This window comes from Bos indicus x Bos taurus, chromosome 16, assembly GCF_003369695.1.
Source record: "Bos indicus x Bos taurus breed Angus x Brahman F1 hybrid chromosome 16, Bos_hybrid_MaternalHap_v2.0, whole genome shotgun sequence".
In the NCBI taxonomy this organism is placed as follows: Eukaryota; Metazoa; Chordata; class Mammalia; order Artiodactyla; family Bovidae; genus Bos; species Bos indicus x Bos taurus.
The window spans coordinates 26898523-26918776 of NC_040091.1; the positions used below are offsets into that span (position 1 = coordinate 26898523).

Consider the following 20254-nt stretch of genomic DNA (forward strand, 5'->3'; position numbering starts at 1 on the left):
AGAAGCTTCTGAATAACTCAAGAGTAGTTTTCCAACTTCTTGAGCTGTGTGCTCTACATGCTTTTTACCCTTGTCTTTGGCTGTACATCCTCACCTACCAGTGAGATCTGGTACAGTTCGTACCATACAGATAAAAGCACAGAAAACATGCTTTTAAGCCATTCGTGCTACCCTGACAACCCTCCTCCTCTGAGCATAACTGAGAGCAGCTGGTCATCTTTCTTACTAAAAACACTTAGGTGGGACACACTGTGAACAAAAAAATCTGTTTATCTGTTTCTAGGTAAATTATTCCCTTTTAAGCAAACTAAATATTTCTGCTCTAAAAAAAGAACAGGTAAGTCATTTACATAAAATTTCTCATTATCTCTTCTTTCTAGCATATCTTGCTCAATTAAGCTATGTCCTTAACTGTTAGCTTTCTGGCTTTGGGCTTTTTTCTGGTATCTGAAAGTAATGGAAAACACCTTTCAGACTTAAGATTTGAAGACCTGGTAGCACTCTACAAGTTAACTAGTCTTGCCACGCTTCAGTTTTCACACTCCAGAAATGAGGACAAACACACTTCTCCATTTCTCTTACAGGGCTATAAAGATGTTCTGCAAGACAGTGTCTATAAAGGGCCTAGCAGGTTACTAGGCACATAGGTACATGATGAATTCTAGTTCCATTCTCTTTCTCTGTCCATCATGCACAGTTCATGCTAGTGTGCTACATGGTATTAACAGATACTCATCTGTAAGGATAAAACCATAAGCAAGATCATTCTCAGTTGTTCAAATTTCATATACTAGCTAGTTTTCACGAGCACAGAAGTATAAAATACTTCTTGTCAATGAAGGAAGATTTTTACGAAGATTTTGAAAGTGGCAATACTAACTTGCCTGTAAATGAGGTGGCATATTCCTGCGTATTCTCACCACTGTCATCATTAAAACAAACAAAAAAATACTGTTGCATATTAGATTAATTAAACTCCTGTGCAGTGAGATATAGTGTACAATCTTTAAATGAGGGAGAAAATGTATTATATCCTACACTTTAAAGTACCGCCCCAAAGTGCTACAACTTAATGATAAATTAAGGCAAGGTTTCATTTGGAAAAAAACACAATACTGTATGACGGTTACCTTCAATATTCTGGTGGTCTATAAAAGGTGCTGGTCCCCATATCCTAACAGTGCCGTCATCTGAGGCGCTGGCCATCATGGATGGAATCTGTGGGTTCCAGCTCACGCAGTTGACTGTACGTGTGTGCCCTGTCAGCTCCGCAATTGGCAGTTCACTACGTTTGTGCCAGATGTAAACCTTGTGATCTGAATAACAGTAATTCAGAAAAAAGTTGGGAAAGTATAATAGATTAACAAAATTGACTGATTTTAAGTTTACTGCTCATTACAGAACATTTAACGTATCAGACTTGAAAGGACAACAAAAACAATGTGAATAATTTAACATATTATTTTTTGAAAAATCCATTTAAATTTTAATAAAATACACATTTTCCCCCTGTTAAAAATGACAAACCAGCTTGCAAGTCATCATAGAATCTGCAATATTCTGTAATACATAATGTATAATCACAGTGAAGACCTTTGAATATAAAGAAATCTAGGATGAAGATAAATTCTATGGAAATGAGGGGTGACAGAGAAGCAATGTATCCAAATTCAAATATGGCAATTAAGATGACAGCTAAATATTGAGTGTTTACAATGTTTTAGGTGCTAAATAACTATATTATTTAGTTTTCACCACCATCAGGAGGTGGTGCTTATCCCTTTTATGGATGGTGACTGATGAACTGCAAGTGTAAGCAATCTCCTCATGGTTAACAGCTGGTAAACGGTGAACCTGGGATTGAAATCCGGGACGTCCTGCTCACGTGTTTACTTGAGAGGCTAGCCGGCTGTCCTACAGCTGTATCATGATATGACTGTGTGTAGTCTATTTACACTCTCATTAAGTGCCCATAAAAACCAAAACCCCCAACAACTTTGTTTCTTTGGATAAACTAATCTTCAAAAACAAAATGAAACAACTGTCTAGTACAGAGTAGTGGTTCAGAGTAAGGGCTGTAGAGTCAGACTACTTGGTCCACATCCTCCCTGTGTTCCTGACCAGCTGTGTAACTCTGGGCACATTTGCCACCCCCTGCAACTTTTCTTCTTTAAACGGGGAGTCATACTTACCTCATCATATTATGAGGATAAAGTAAGTCTGTATATGAAGAAATGTTTTGAACAGAGTCCAATACACAGTGAACACCATGTATTACCATAAAGAGTTAACTAAATGTAAGTGATGGTTCTTGAACAGAGGGCAGAACCCCAGGGTGAGTTAGAAAAGTGTCCCATCTGAAGAGCTGTCACTCAGTTACATACATGATCAATGTGGGAACTTTCAGCGGATGTGCTGCCAGAGAGTGGTGAACAGGTAATCAACTTGTGGTAAAAGAACATGCCCTGGTTTCAAAACTTACAAAGATAAAAAGTTGGAACCACTGTTGAACATTTTTTTGTGTATGGAAAGCGAAAGCTAAAAGGAACTCACTGAAGTACTGAATTTATCTTTCCTAGAAGGTATTCGTTGTTCAGTCATTTTTAAAAATAATTTTCCTTGAATAAAATAAAACTAACAAAAGTAAAAAAAAATGCCCAGACTAGCTATGCTTCCCCTTGGACAGAGCAAGTCCACAAAGAAAGACTACAGGCTTTCCTGAAAAGTGAGAATCCAACCGAAATCTGCCTACTGAAATCTGGATGAAAAATGCTTTTGTGAACACATATCCAAGGAGGATATTTATTGAATATGCAGCAAAAATTAAGAAAGATCTGAGCAGTCAAGGTCACAATGACAGGCCTTATGATCAAGTTCTGCTTACTTTTATCAGTTTAAGGAATCCAGTGCCAATGCAGAGGAAAAAATAAGTTTTTCTCTTTATTATCAGCACAATGAAAAGGCTGGAGTAATGGCGTAACTTTTAGGGGGAAATGCTTCCTATTGCTCTATCTTATATTGACATTCATGATTTGGGGGGTTTGGAAGGTTCTTGGAATGTATTTCTTACAAATAAACAACGAATGGATTACTGTGGACATCTTGGGAGATAGCATATTTGCTATAACCACTTGGTGTTGAAAACATTGTTAGAGCCATTCTAAACCACCTGAGTCATGAGAATCCTAATCTCTTTCCTTCACAGTTATGTTTCATTTTTAGCCCTAAATGGAATATAATGTGGCTTAATTACATTATTCATCAGGCTTAGTTCTAAAGTTAGTTTGGGCCGGAAAAAAAAAAGATTGACATCACTAGGGATAATAGTGGCAATACATGTTTTTTAAACGTACTTCTAGGCTATGTATTATTTTTAGAAAGAGTATAGGGGATTGTCACAGTTGGTAAAGAATCCACCTGCCAATTCAGGAGACATAATAGATGTGGGTTCTATCCCTGAGCCAGGAAGATCCTCTGGAGGAGGAAATGGCAACCTATGCTATGGTCCATGGGGTCACAAAGAGTTGGACACACACACACACGATTGTGAGGCATAATTAAGAGGGGTAAAAAACCCCATCAGGAGAAGGATTAAATAGAGCATGGGGAAGGATCTTCGAGTAGGAGGAGCTAAAAAGCATATAGAAGGCTTAAGATATTTAAATCATATCAAATAGAAACCAATGGAAAATCTAGAAGAAAATAACATTAACAGATAAAAAAGATTTTTTGATGGGAAAGAAGTGAACTCCCAATTGTTACCTAGCAAGCCACTCTTCTCTTTTCTTAATCTTATCTGAATGACATTTTTAGGGGAAAGAAAGAATGAAGTCATATGCTTCACGTGAAAAATCTAAATCTCTAAATGTCTCTTTGTCCCAATCCTTAAATACACCTTATACACAAAGGAAAAACTCATGTGTCACCTTGTGATCCTCTTCTCTACTGAGATCAGTTTTTTTTTGTCAAGAAAGGGAAAATAGAAACATCTCACACAGTAACCGAACATCACCAAGTGTTCACCAACATAATCCAGTTCCTTGGTCTATCTTGGAAAACTAGATTCAGTTTTTAAAAAATGACTTAAGTAATTTGCTGCTACAGTACTAGAACAGCGAAGTGGGTACTCGAGAAAATGTGTTGAAAGAAAATTTTCAATAATCTGCCATTATTTGTTTCTATTACCTTAAAATGTACAGCAACTTTTAATACTGCCTCACTTATTTGTGCTCGCATATTTTAAACAATGTTTTAAATTAGACTACTTGAGGCACGTGCCTGCCTGATATACTGATGTTATTAGACCAGAGTAAGTTATTAAAAAAGGTAGTAGTTAATTCCATAATTTGAGCTTTTCTGAGATGATAAGAATCCCATGGTCTCAAAGAAAATCTAAATTATTTTCTTCGGTCATTAAAGAACCACTGAAGATCTAATTACAGTCAATTTTGTCCAAGATCAAGTAAAACATAATTAACCTTGATTTTTAAGATACTATTAACATCTGAAAACCGTTAAATCTCACGAAAAGAAAAATACCTACAAAAGAGTAATGATTTAACTGAATCTTGATTTGACACATGCACCAAACACACTTCCACACAGCCACAACAGGCACTGTGGATCTGTGGCAGTAGGGAGGGACTCAAATCAGTTCAGGAAAAGGGGAATCAACAGTGTACTGGATAAATGACTCACACGATTTCTGATTTAACATCTTGAATTTGTTTGGAGACGTAACTACCTTTACAAATTCAGAGAATTATAGAACTTTCAGTCCATCTATATATATCTGTGAATCAACAGAGACACAATTTACCTTCACTGCCACTTGCGATGAAGTCTTCATTATGGCCTCCAAAACATGAATGAATTGTATAAAACCCTTGTGTAACACCTTGATACTTTCTTACTAAAACTCTGTCTTGCAAGTCCCATAAATGAACTCCCTGTAAGCAAAGGAGAATATAGGTATTTATTCTTAACATAAAAGAATTTTAAAGAGTAATCTGTGACTATGTATTTGCCTGATGAACATTTCCATTTTCTGTTTATGCAAAATGCCAATGTCCTGAAAAATTTCCAACTGACTCTATAAACTTATGGATCAAACACACAAATTAAAATTTAAGAATTCATAAAAATATTTGTTTATATATACTAAAACCCACAAATTTTAACTAAGCTAAATTTTCCTGAGAATTATGTTAATAAACTTACCTGAGTTGCTACATTTAACAAAGCTAATCGGCCATTCTTTGAAATAGTAAAAGACATAATGGGATGATCTTCTTGTACTCTGTAACCAAAAAACAATTTGTCAAAACCAACATACGAAGAATCAAGAAATTCAAATTATTTAAATACAACACATTTAAGTCTGTAATCACTATTACATACTATATTTCAATCAAGAAAAAGAATCTGAGTTAATAATTACTAAGCACCACTAGACTATCCACCCAAATTACCAATCAAACCAAAAACATAATAAAAATAACAACTCTTCTTTTGAAGAAGCAAGTTCTACTACACTTTTAATACAAATCAGATAACTGTTGTTTAATGGATATAAAGTATATTTACATGTTTCTATCTGTAAGGTCCTCGAAGTTATATCCCCGAATTCGCTGGTGTGTATCTGATGCCAGAACAGTCTTCCCGTCACTCAAGCACCAAAGACATTGCACTCTCACTCCTTCCCAAGAGTCAAGGAGATTACCATCTAAATCCTGAGGAGAAAATTACTATTAACTTCATTACAGAACAGCACTCAGAAAGCAAACAAAGAACCAAAAGAATCTTTTTTTTTTCCCCCAAAAGAATCTCTTAATATATCTTTTTGTAATATCTATCTTTTCCTGAGACTGATCGCAACCTAGTTGTTCCTTAAGTGTTTTCAATTATCAAAATTTATATAAGTCAAATTTCATTACAATACCTAAGAGGAGGGGGAGAATCTTAGCAAATCTATCTTCCCTTCTATCAAGCATAAATAAATACAATAAATACAAAGAAAGAAAAGACTCCTTAAGTTTCAAGGGCTCACAACTTTTGGAAAATAATTTAAACATCCCTTTAAAATACACTATACTGGGATTTGTACTATAATATTCAGAAGTTGTGATATGGAAAAAGATAACATGAATTATAGCTGTACAGAACTTAGGAATCTGTTATGATGTTTTAAAAAAAGTCATCAAGTTTGTAACATGCTCTACTGAGCAAAGCTCTTAGGATCATTATCTTCCTGAACATTCAAAGCTCTGAGTGCCAATCCTATTTTTACAGGTTAGGGAACTACCAAGTCATGTACCCTGAAGGCTTAAGCACTGTAAGGGACGGCAAAGTCAGCAGAAACACACAAGGCCACCTTGAATCCAGGGAATTAAGAACTAATGGCTTAAATGCCAAAATGGTGACTATAGTTAATAATATTGTATTGCATATGTGAAAGTTGCTAATAAAGTAAATCTTAAAAATCCTCATCATAAGAAAAAAATTTTGTAACTATGTATGGTGATGTTTGTTAACAAGACTTATTGTGGAACTCATTCTGTAATGCATACAAATACTGGATCATATTATGTCATACATCTGAAACTAATGTAACAATATATGTCAATTATATCAATCAATCAATGAAAGTACAGCATTAGCCCATGGAGAGAAAGTCCAGACATAAAATGCTTAAATTAGTATATTATAATGGTACTGACCACTTAAAATAAAAGAAAATCAGGGGTGTATCAATAAACTGTATTGGGACAACTGAGGAAAAATTAAATGACTTACAACCATGCTGAGATAATAGCACACTAGATTCCATGAGTCTTGCAGTCAGCTTAATGAAACTGCTAATTTGTAATGGCGACATAAAAGTTTTTATGATAAATGACCCACACTGAATGATTTGATGGGGTTATGATATTTAACTTTAGTCTTAAATAAATAAATCTAGAAGGATCTACTGGAACCATGGTAGGCAGTGATATGAGACATGAAATCTAGATAATAGAGAGTAATGACACGGCATTTGTATCATCATCTACTTTGTCATAAGATGTTTTACCTATTACTTACTTTTATTATCCCAACACTGCAAGATTACTAGGGCAGGTAATGATCAGAAGACACCTCAAATAAAGACTGGAAAGTTTCCTGGCAACATTCATCATCACTTTTATTCCTCAAATATTTAAAAGTCAGTCTCCTCATGAAATACAGCATTTTTCGGGGAGGGGGGCAGGTGAGGGGAGGGAGGCCGAGAGAGATACAAAAAATCCAAAGGGCCTAAGATCTCCCCACCAAAGAATTAAATACTAAAACTTTTTGTCCCTATACATAAGAAACTTATTTATTTATAAGAACAAAATGTTTAGTAGGACAATCTTTTTTTTAATGTTTCACTAAATTCAAAGCCTATACTTTGTATAAGCACTTGAAATGTGTTTTTAAAAAAGAAAAAGATTCCACACAAAGTTCTATTGGACAGTGTTTATCTTAGACAGTCAAGTGGGTTTTCATATATTTTATAAAAGTTATCAAGTCAAGTGAATTCTTTATTTTTACAAAACTGAATTTGCTTTTAAGTAAATTTGTAGGCATCTGAAATAGGGCACTAAATACTCACACACTGATAGAACTGCCCACGCTGACCTCCAGTCACAAAGCGTTTCCCATCTGGATTCCAAGCCACACTTGTTAAACTGTCTTCATGAGATTGGCTCATTTTTGTCCTTAGCTCTCCCGTCTACAAGGAAATAAAACTGTGGATGAGATCTTCAAGATATTCCTCTAAAGGGAACGTATAAAGAAAAAACAGAAAAAGGATAGTAACTGGGATATCTGGTTAGTTTAATATTCCTAATTAGTAAAGTAAACTGTTTAAATTGGCCTTATAGAACAAGACTATAGCATTCAGAAGAGAAATTAAATACTTGAAAAAAACTCAGGAGTCAAACAAAGCCTGGCATAGGTGATTCAAAGAATAGCTATGAGATAAACTTCAAACAGAACTCTTGTCTTAAATCAATTACATGCATAAATTAAAACAAGTAATTTTCCCCAAGTACAATGATGAAAAGCCCAGCACAACATACCTATTGCTTCTGAGTTCTCACTTCTCCTTAGTTCACAGTTCTTTATTTTATTCTAAAATTGTAGTTCATGCAATTAGCAACTCCTTAAGAACATGATTAATAGGCAGAAAAACTATGCCTTTACTCTAGGCCAAGAGTGTAGGCAGTCTAAATTACATTAATTTCATATCCAATATGCTCAAAATGTAGAAGGGAGAATGGGAAAATAAAAATTATTTTTCTGATATACAACTTTATTTCAATTAAAAGTAACAGAAAAGAGTGAAGGACATTGGTACTGTTTAGCATAGTCATTTTAAAGCATTTCCAACTAAGTAAGACTATTTAGTTGGTTACAACCGTCAGATATCCTCCTGTTATTTTTTCTAAGTTATTCAACTTAGAAGGTAGACACATACCATTTAATCTAGTCTTGATTCCATTTTGTTCATGGATTAGAAACAGGATCTGAGAGATAAGAGCTGCCCTTGGGATAATAAAAAGTACATGGGCATAATTTTCCTGTGAGAAATGGGTAATCAAATTAAAAAAAAAAAAAGAAAAGAAAAAAAAAAGGGTGCATGATCATGAAATGGGGCCAAGTAATAAAAGCAAAGAGGGCACAAAAACCAGAATGTCTTCCTTACACTGAAAAAGAAAAAAAAATTCAGCAATCTTAAACCCTTCCCCCATATTGTTAACTATTCTCAAGTCACGGTCTTTTGAGATTGTGCAATATAAATGGGTAAAAAAAAAATTTAGAAACACAAATACATATGCAACAGCTGAATCTTCAGCATTTTCTATTTACAGTAAGTTCTGAAGGCAGAAATGGTCTTTTCCTCTGTTATGCTCAGGACTGTTTGAGTATGAGGACATTACAGGTATCCCCAGAATTTTTAAAGTTTGCTTTGTACCACTTGGCTTTTACAAAGATCTACATTAGCACTTGTTTTTGCCAAGCAAAAGACATCTGAAGAGGATTTTTGCTTTTACGAAAAATGTCTGTGGAAAGTGAAAACAGTGTTTCGCAGGGAGTTGTTACAGAGGCAGCATACACTCTGAAGAGTGAGAGGGCTCCTTCCCAGGAACTACACTCAGCATCTCAGCATCAAGCTGCCATGGCGTTGAGCTATGTGAGCACCTGTGCTTTATCTTGATTTATTTTGTGCATCCTTTAGTAAGATGTGTCCTAAGGTAACTGCTTCTTTATGCCATTTTAGCTTATGAAAAATTTCACAGGAATAACTACTTTCAGATAGCAGGGGAAACCTGTAATTAGTAATCTACATAAAATCTCAAAGGAGCAATTTTGAAAACTGACTTAAAAGGACCACCCTTTTAGAACAAGTCTGTAACATAAGACACAGTAAAACAGTTAAGCTATAACAGTCTAACTGTCCAGAAATTCAAAATTGAATTTAAAGAAGACTACACAGGCTGACTCTCTGTTGTGGGACTATGACCATATAAAAGACAATTTCCGCCTCCTCTCTTTGAGGGGGCAGAAATTGTCTTTTAGGTCAGATTCATCTTAAGCTTGTTTGAGAAGCCATGTGATCTACTCTGTGCTTGGCCACCTTGAGCCCAATCACAAATACAACACTGATTCAACACTAGTCTGATTTTGAGAACAACTGGGGATTTTTAAATTATGAAACAAGTATTAGAGAATTATAGGTAAGATAATGGCATTTGAGTATGTAGGAGAATATTACTGTTAAGGAAATACATGTTTAAATAGTGGTAAAATATTATCTTAATTTACTTCCAGATGTTTTAGGTATGGATATATAAATATGTATGTTTGTATGCATGTGGGTATATACACACAAAATGTAACAAAATGTTAATAATATCTGCTGAATCTACGGTGGCACGGATACAGGTCATCATTATATTCATATTTCAACCTTTCTCAGTATTTCAAAATTTTCTTAATAAAAAACTGGGGTGAAATATAAATCTTACTGTAGAATTAGATTTATGGCACAGGTACATTTTAGTATTTATCTGTCTTCTATACTGTCTTATTGAGTCATTTCTATGGAGCTTTTATCTTTACTCTTGATAAAAATCAACTTACACATGGGTCCCCAAACTCAAAACCATATCCCATCAGCTTATACTTTTACACCCAAACTGTAGCCTGAACTATTCCCCTGCCAAGAAGTTAAAAAAAAAAAATCATTTAACCAGTCAGCTTATGGAAGAACTTAATAGAGCCAATAGATGACAGGGTGAACTCAGTGCTGAGTTCTTCTAAAATGGAACCCTAGATAAAGTGTTAAGTTCATTTAGAAACTACAATAAAACTCTTGATAGTAAGTACTGTAAACATCATTTAAATCTACTAAACGAGACTGTAACATTAAATATAGGTAAGGAAATGGTGCAATTGCCACTGGAATGGAAAATGTGGTGTCATGTCCATGTTTCCACACTTGAAAAGTAAGTTTTATATCGAACTGTGGAACCTCAAAACAACTGTGAAATCTTTACTGAGGTACAAAGTATCACAGTAAAATAGAACATATTACACACTATAAAGTACCACATCCCTAAAAATACCTACTGATCATTCTTTCAAAAATGCTATCATGCTCAACAAAATATTTAAATTTATAAATCTGGACACCTGGGTTCCATTTGATGAATTAATTATCTTTTATAAGAAATATATCATGGGAATTTAGGTTGAATGATTTGGTTCTACAGATCATGAATAAAGTTATAATGAAGATGTGCAGTATGATTATAAAGACTAAACCAAGGATAAAATTTGCTCACTTGTACATTCCAAAGCCAAAGCTCAGAGCAGTCATCTGGGCCACAAGCAACAAGATAGTTGTCGTCAGGACTCCATGCAATATAAGAAACGCCGTAAGCATGTCCTTCTAATGTTTTAAGCAGTTTTAGCAGGTGTGTATCCTAGGAGGGAAAATACACAACTTAGTTAACTCTCATTTCTAAAGTCACTGTTTTTTGGGCGTAAGAACTTAAATAGCTACAGAGATGCACTTTGATAATATAGTTTAATATGAGGACATTTTCACAGATTTTGCCAATTCCCTGCCCCTAAGAGAACCTCTAACTTGCTTCATGAAGACTCATTCATGCTGCAACATCCGTTAAGCATCAACTACACACAAGGGCACTGAATGCTAGATGGAAATAAAGATGACACAGACTTTGTACTTACGAGACTTTCAAGGAAACTTAAAACAAGTATAATAAAAGCTACCCCCTCCTCTTAAAAAGTTTTAATGAGATGTTATCTTAGCATAAAATTCATCCCTTTTAAAGTATTTGATTCAGTGGCTTTTAGTATATTCAGAGATTGTGCAACCATTACTGAGAACATTTTCATCACCCCAAAAAGAATCTCCATACTAAGTGGCAGTTATCCCCTATTCTCCCTTTCTCCAGCACTGGCAACTGCTACTTTCTCCATGTATTTGTCTGTTATGGACATTTCCTATAAATGAAATTATACAACATGTCCAGTTTTTTGTAACTGGCTTCTTTCACTTAGCATAATGTTTTCCCAGTTCATCCCTGTTGTGGAATATATCAGTATTTTATTCCTTTTAATTGTTGAATAGTATTCCATTTTATGCCTATACCATATTAAGCAACATCTGGATTGTTTCCACTTTTTGGCTATTATGAATAATGCTGCTACAACTATGTAAGAGTTTTTGTGCAGACCCATGTCTTTATTTCTCTTGGGTGTATGTGTGGGAGTAGAATTGCTGGTCATATGCCAATTCTGCGCTTAACAATGTGAGGAGCTGCCAAACTGTTTCTTAAGTGTTTAAACCATTTTACACTCCCACCAGGAGAGCTACCACTTATTTAGTGCTAATCAGTATTAGCACTATTCACAATCAATCTCATTTAAACCTCATAAATCTAAAAGGTTAAGAATTATTTTCCTCCCCCATATTATAGGAAAGGACATGAAGACTGAGAAAGGTTAGAAACAACTTGCCTTTATTGATAGTATTACCAGGGATTTGAACCTGAGGTGCGTGACTCTAAAGCTATACAGGATGAAATATATAAACTGCAAACATGAGTGGCAAATGAAAAGACTGGAAAATTGACATCTTTATTTTAGACTAAAGGGTTAAATTTTTATCCTGTAAGTGAAGAACGATTTTTAAGCTTGGGAATATATAACATACTTGGCTTTAGGAAGAGAACTGATTAACAGGGTGGAAGAAGAATCAGAACAGAGAGAGATGCAGAATAAGGACACTCCTAATGAGCCAGCACAACAGTCACGTAGTTAAGACAAGAAATGGGCCTTAAACTAACATGGTCAGGACTGAAATAGGTTGTGGAACATAAAACTGACATGACAGAATGAGACAAAAAATGTTCAAAGACTATCTCTAAATTTCTGTTTTAGGGAATAAGGATGAACGTAAATGGTGTGAAGGAAGCAGAATTTGGGAAGACTAGACTTAATGGGGACCAGTTTTGGCTAATTCCAATGCTGATGACCTATAGCAGTTAGAAATGGGTCTGGAACTAGTCTGATAAAACTAGATTGGGAATTTGTTTTGAAAATTCAATAGTTTACAATGCCATTACTTCTGATTCTTCTTTGGGAAGATGATAATAGGCCTGGGCTATTAGATCATAGTATCATTAGGTCAAAGTAGCTTGCATAATTTAATAAGCATGTCAAGTCTTTTGGACTAGCCCAGTATCTTCTAGGAACAAATTTTCATTCATAGTGGTGTTTTAAATTTACACAAAGATGTGCTTCTAAACTAATGACAAGCTACTACAGAAATATTTAACTAAAAAACTAATAGTTTCATGCAATTAAAAAATAGCCGTGAAAGGAAAAGTTGAAAACAAATGAGAATACTAATATTGTATCTTCAGAAGTACAATGCCTTTATAAAGAGTAACCTATTCCAAATGGTATTATCACATTCATGCAATCCACTTAATTCTGCTTGGATTCTGAGGAGGGGAATGGGTAAAGTTCTTTATTGGGAAAAAAGGTAAAAAAAACCTGTTAAAGGAAACTAACCACTGGATAACATCTTCAAATATTAAGGTTCTCTCTCTATATTCTTTCTATCCACTAAAAATACACATTCAAAAACAGAACTGATTTTCTTAACAAGTTTTTCAAATAGTATTTGACATAGAAAAATATCATGATATCAAACTCTAAAACCCACTGTATCTCAGATTTAAATGTAAGCACTGATTCTGCATTTCCCAAGCTAATCTGGACACAAAAGCCCTTTACATGGAACCACTGTTAACATTTTACATAACCAGTATTCTCGTAAAAACACTTTGGGAAACACTGGCATAAAAGCCTGAACTCTTTAGCAAAGTATAGAAGATCCTCCTTGATCTGGGTGCTACTTACTTCATGAACTTCATCTCCTACTCTACAGTCTTCACCCAAACTGCCCAGTCACGTTCTCTCTCACCTGAGGGCCAGCTGTAACGTTTTGCCTAATTTACTTCTCCTTCATCTCACTCTCATACTTTTCCTTGCTTTCCAATTCCAGTAGGATCTCTTTTTTGAGTTCCTGTAGCATTCACTAAAGAATAATTACATGTATATCAGGAGCCCAGTCTGACTTCTATCAAAAGGTCAAGCACACAGCAGGTGCTCAATAAATACTTACTAAACAAAAGGGACTCATACATTGCTGCTACAAGAAAATATATAATAAAGAAGTTTTGATATGGTTGCTTTCTTTTTGGACATGTTATAAATAACTACTGAATGAAAATACTTCTTATAATAGTTCAGTTCAGTCACTCAGTCATGTCTGACTCTTTCTGACTCCATGACCCGCAGCACGCCAGGTCTCCCTGTCCATCACCAACTCCTGGAGTTTACCAAAACTCATGTCCATCGAGTCGGTGATGCCATCTAACCATCTCATCCTTTGTCATCCCCTTCTCCTCCTGCCTTCAATCTTTCCCAACATTAGGGTCTTTTCAAATGAGTCAGCTCTTCGCATCAGGTGGCCAAAATATTGGAGTTTCAGCTTCAACATCAGTCCTTCCAATGATAAGGTTATGATGGATCCCAACCTCTTTTTCTAGTCACATTTCCCATGCTTTGCCTTACTCATCCTATTCGCTTACTAAATAGCAGTTCTTATACTTGAAAATGCACTTCTTTATTTTCACTAACCACACACTGATATTCATATTTCCTTCAATCCTGAATACAGGCAATTAACAAGGCAGCATTGGGTGGTATTAGGTGACTATTAATAATGGAAATTTCAACTATTTTCACATATTATAGCTTTGGATATCTCAAAATTTTATGCTTGTCACTACTTCAAAATTCTTGAAGTTATCGGATCTGCTACTAGAATCTGTTACTAAGCTTATAAAAAAGTGGCATATTACTATACTGTATCTGTTTTTGTACTATTTTGATAATTATATTTCAGTATAATTGGGTTTACCTTTATGATATATACTTGGGCTTCCTAAGTGCTTTGGATTATGCGTTTAAAAACATTATTCTGAGGAGGGGTTCCATAGGGTTCAGACTGCCAGAGGAATACATGGTACAATAAAAGGAAAAAAATGCCTGCTTTAAGGCAGAGTAGATCTTGTTCATCTTTCTTCATTCATAGCATATTGCAGGTACACAAGAATTGATGTATGCTCTCAAACGGACTCTACTCTTTTTAAAATATTTCCTTCCATGGCCCCCTTTCTCAATAAGATTATTTATACTTTCTGATTTTAGGTGAATGACTCCTAAACCAAATACATCTTAACCTATTTGGAGTCATGTACTTCCTTAATTGCTTGGCTGAAAGAAATGGAAATACTCCTCTCTACAAATCTGTAGGTTACCTGGTTATAAAGAAAGACAATTTTGATTTTTGAGGGAACTTAATGCCAAAGAATGCTCAAACTACCACATAATTGCACTCATCTCACATGCTAGTAAAGTAATGCTTAAAATTCTCCAAGCCAGGATTCAGCAATACATGAACTGTGAACTTTAAGATGTTCAAGCTGGTTTTAGAAAAGGCAGAGGAACCAGACATCAAATTGCCAACATCCGTTGGATCATCGAAAAAGCAAGAGAGTTCCAGAAAAACATCTACTTATGCTTTATTGACTATGCCAAAGCCTTTGACTGTGTGGATCACAATAAACTGTGGAAAATTCTGAAAGAGATGGGAATACCAGACCACCCGACCTGCCCTTGAGAAACCTGTATGCAGGTCAGGAAGCAACAGTTAGAACTGGACATGGAACAACAGACTGGTTCCAAATAGGAAAAGAAGTATGTCAAGGCTGTATATTGTCACCCTGTTTATTTAACTTCTATGCAGAGTACATCATAAGAAACGCTGGGCTGGAGGAAGCACAAGCTGGAATCAAGATTGCCAGGAGAAATATCAATAACCTCAGACAGATATGCAGATGACACCACCCTTTTGGCAGAAAGTGAAGAAGAACTAAAGAGCCTCTTGATGAAAGTGAAAGAGGAGTGTGTAAAAGTTGGCTTAAAGCTCAACATTCAGAAAACTAAGATCATGGCATCCAGTCCCATCACTTCATGGCAAATAGTTGGGGAAACAGTGGCTGACTTTATTTTTCTGGGCTCCAAAATCACTGCAGATGGTGATTGTAAGGAAAGTTATGACCAACCTAGACAGCATATTAAAAAGCAGAGACATCACATTGCCAACAAAGGTCCGTCTAGTCAAGGCTATGGTTTTTCCAGTGGTCACGTGTGGATGTGAGAGTTGGACTATAAAGAAAGCTGAGCACTGAAGAATTGATGCTTCTGAACTGTGGTTTTGGAGAAGACCCTTGAGAGTCCCTTGGACTGCAAGGAGATCCAACTAGTCCATCCTAAATGAGATTAGTCCTGGGTGTTCACTGGAAGGACTGATGTTGAAGCTGAAAGTCCAATACTTTGGCCACCTGATACAAAGAGCTGACTCATTTGAAAAGACCTTGATGCTGGGAAAGATTGAGGGCAGGAGGAGAAAGGGATGACAGAGGATGATCTGGTTGGATAGCATCACCGACTCGATGGACATGGGTTTGGGTGAAATCCAAACTCCGGGAGTTGATGATGGACAGGGAGGCCTGGCGTGCTGCAGTTCATGGGGTCGCAAAGACTTGGACACGACTGAGCGACTGAACTGCACTGAAAATTTTAAATCCAGAATACAATACTTTTCATATGTATCACTGGGGGGAAAGAAATGTGTGTGTGGGGGAATGTTTAACAGAAGTTCCACAAATTACAGAAGATAATGAAGGGTTTGGGAAGGCAAAATGGTAAATGAGTCTTTTCTAACGTGTGTCAGAATGGTTACTGCATTAATCTGTAAATCAAATACTAACAAAGATAGCTGATTGGCAGAGATATTGAAGAGCAGTAGGTCTAGAGTAAAAATATCCCTGGATTTAAGTCTAACTCTGCCATTTACAAGCTGTGAGAGCCTAGGTGTTCAACTTTTACCTTGGTTTCCTCATCTGAAAACAGGAGATATTAGTATCTCAAGAGAGTTAATCAAAGGATGAAATTACAAAATATACACAGACTAAGCACAATCCTAGCATGTAACACTCAACAATTCTGATCATATTAATCTCTATGTATTATTTAAACAACACAGAAAGAGGTAAGACATGACAAAGATGACAAAAAATGCTCTTGGAAAAGAATGCTATTTATATACGAATACTTTAAAATTATGTACTTAATTAGATGAAAAATTACCTTTTTTTGTAATCTAAACATTCATATTTAGAGTACATACCGGATCAACTTGCCATATGATAACTGTCGTATCTTTTGATCCTGTTGCTAATTTAGTGCCATCGTTAGAGAATTTACAGAACCATACTTCATTACAATGCTCCGTAAGTATCTGCTGAGTATAACATGGGAACTGCCTCCTAAAACAAATAAATCCACAAATAATTACTCTTAAAATCGATTAAGAGTAATAATAATGAAAAATGTTAAAAAAAAAAAGATGAAACATTTTTTGCTCAGATTAAGTCAATTCATATAAATAACAATTAACCAGGTCTTCATGTTTGTCTGTGTTAAGTGGCTGGGATCAGGTTGTTCTAGAAGAAATAATGTACATGTTCACTGATATAAAAGCAACTTGGTGTGACAAACAGAATAGGCACTGTAGAGAATTTGGGGTTACAAGCTTTAGTATCTTTGCCAAACCATTTAACTCCTGAGTCTCAGCTCTCTCATCTATAAAACGAGATGAATCTACCAAGGTTCTTAGGGTTCCTGTAAGGATGAGAAATACATCTAAAATTCCTGGAATGCAACAGCCATTCAAAAGTGGACTGCTAGTATTACTTTGGGGACAGCACAAGAGAAGTGCAATATATGGTAGAGGCCGTAGTGGTCAAAAGTAAAGTCTTAAGAATGGGGGCAGTAGAATCTGAGAGACTCAGGTTCATATCCTGGCTACTTACCAGCTGTGATTCTGAGAAGCCTAATCTCTCTAAATCTCAATATATCCAACCATAACCTAAAGACAAGAGTACTTTATAGAATTCCTTATATAAGGATGAAATAAAAAGGATGAGACAATGAATGTAAAGCATTTAGACTGGCTCTGATGTTTAGCTAGTACTTTATAAAGTTGCAGTTATTATATATTAAAGACAAAGAATTCTATGATTACCTTTAAGTTAAAGAGGAAAAAGCTAAGACTGACTATTCTCATTAAGTATTCACTTTTAAAAACCATTCTATCCTTTTCCAGTTTATCAGGACCATTCAATAGAGCGTCCTGTGATAATTCCAACCTTATATACCTGCACTGTGCAATCTGATACCCTAGCTCTGTGTGTTTACTGAGCACTTGAAAGGTGGCTAGCGTACTTGCAGAACTTAGATTTTTTTCATTTAACTTGAATTAGTTTTCATTTAAATTTAAATGGTTACATGTAATCAGTGGCTACTGTTGGGACAATACAGATCTGTATTGTAAAAGTTACTTAAACATTAATGGGTAAACTCTTAAGTCTATTTTTAAAAATGTTGTTTTATGTTGCTAACTCCTGTCTGACTCTCTTATGACCCCATGGATTGTAGCCTGCCAGGCTCTTCTGTCCATGGGATTTCCCAAGCAAGAATACTGGCATAGGTTGCCATTTTTTTCTGCAGGAGATCTTCCTGACCCAGGGATTGAACTTCCATCTCCTGCACTGGCAGGTGGATTCTTCATCACTAAGCCACCAGGAAAGCCCCCCTTGTATGGGAACACCAGAGTGGCACTCAAATAGTCACTATTTTATTATTACTTAAGTCATCTTCTAAAAAGACTAGTAATTAAGCCCTTAGTTTATTAAAAGGCTAACTTTAGGGTAGTAAAATGATAGTCTATCTTTGATTCCAAATAAATGTAAAATTTGTTAAAAATATAAGGGCCTTCCTTCAAACTGAAAAAAGTAGCATTTTAATCAAGCTAAACACCTTAACATTTTATAAATCTTAACATTCTATAAATATTTTATGAACCTTTACTAAAAACTAATACTTATAAAAATAAAAAGCTATCTGTGGAAACATCCTTCCACTGATTGTTGGTGGGGGGAAAAAAACCACAAAAAAAGAAAAAAACTTCTACAGATTAAAAAAAAAAAATCCCATCCTTTACTGATCAAATTTAATGAAAAATATATATATGCACTAATTGCAAAAAATATAAATAATATATATAATCTAATAAAATCTCTTCAGTGCAGATGAGGAGGAAAGAAGTTCTGGTGTTGTGCTGACTGCATAAATCCTATTACTACAGAAATGTGAAGAGTGAAGAAGTGGTAAGGAAGATACTGTGAAATGTATAGTAGGTAACTACTTTAAGAAGCTGGCTTTAAAGTGGAGGTACTGTGGAGGGGGACGGGGACTGGGGTAGCGGGGCGGGGGGGAGTCATAACTAGGAAGACCTCCAATCATCAAAGGTTATTTCTGAGGAGCAAGAACTCTTTCATTCCTATGTAAATAGGGTGCTTTCTATGCAGGTTTGGAGGAGCCTGATCCCTGATCTGAGGGTTGGGAAAAGTCAGAGTAAATAAATATTGTCCATCATTTACTCTCACAGATACTGACATAGAAATGAAAGAACTTAAGAAAAATGGAGGTCATGTTCTCATACATCTGTTTCCAAACAGGAAGGCAAGCTCTAAACTTACTGATACCTCTTGAATCATGAAGTCTACCATATATTATACCTTTCAATGTATACCACCAGCAATAAATTCACAAACCAAAAAAAAACCTGGGTTCACAACTGCCTTAATTTTCACACTGATCTCAAATTTTCAAAGGAGCTATAAAATACAAAACCATATAATCTTTTAATCTATTTTCTCCTCCTACCTCTGTTCAACTTAAATGAAAAGACTTAAAAATTCTCATAAGCAAATAAAAAAGCAATGTTAAGGAGTAATAAGGGATAAATGAAAAGGATCTCTAATCACTTTCTTTAAGTGCACCAAGTAATTATCCAATACTTTACAATAGTTCAATTATTACTATTTTTTAAATTTCAATGGGGGAGGGTGAAGTGAGAATTCAACTATACGTGAAAGTGGTTTATGCGCAAATAAAGATTATCTTAAATCATAGCGTATATGGGCACACATATATATGTTTTATGGTTATCAGAAATTCCTCATTTTCTTGAAGCGCTCACACATATACACTCTTATTCTTCCTATTCATGTTATTTTCAATAGTTCTCCAAGGATCTTTGACAAAAGAAATAGAGCATATGCATTGCAGCTGTCATGTTTGGTTCACCAGACCCAAATAATTTTCTTCTGGAGTTTGAAAGATTTCACATTTTGTTTTTCAGTATCTTAAAAATGAAAGCTCTGTTGAAATTTTGGAGATAATTATTAAAATGGTAGGGATTTTTATACTCAAAATACTTCTAACATCAAAAGTGAAGCCTGAATTCTTGTAAGTTAAACTATGCAGATGCATTGGTTATGACAACAAAACCCAAACCAGAAAATTAATACCTGTTATTGTAAGTATTTCTAGTCAAAAGGTTAGCTTCAACTAAAAAGCAGAGCTTCCATTATGAAAAGTACTTCCATGATCTTCATGAGCAGAAAATAATTTGGGCCACAGTTAAAGTAGT

The 20254-nt window shown here is 35.2% G+C and overlaps 1 protein-coding gene across 2 annotated transcripts in view; it reads right to left on the minus strand.

Annotated features, from left to right (window-relative positions):
* Positions 1–20254, minus strand: part of WDR26 (WD repeat domain 26) — a 37910-nt gene that overhangs the window by 4156 nt on the left and 13500 nt on the right. For both annotated transcript variants that reach the window (XM_027564546.1, XM_027564545.1), the window contains exons 7-13: positions 16886–17024; positions 10872–11012; positions 7634–7753; positions 5587–5732; positions 5221–5299; positions 4820–4949; positions 1131–1316 (exon numbers count right to left, since the gene is read on the minus strand). In XM_027564546.1, coding sequence (XP_027420347.1) covers positions 1131–1316; positions 4820–4949; positions 5221–5299; positions 5587–5732; positions 7634–7753; positions 10872–11012; positions 16886–17024 — 941 coding nt within the window. The remainder of the gene's footprint in view (positions 1–1130; positions 1317–4819; positions 4950–5220; positions 5300–5586; positions 5733–7633; positions 7754–10871; positions 11013–16885; positions 17025–20254) is intronic.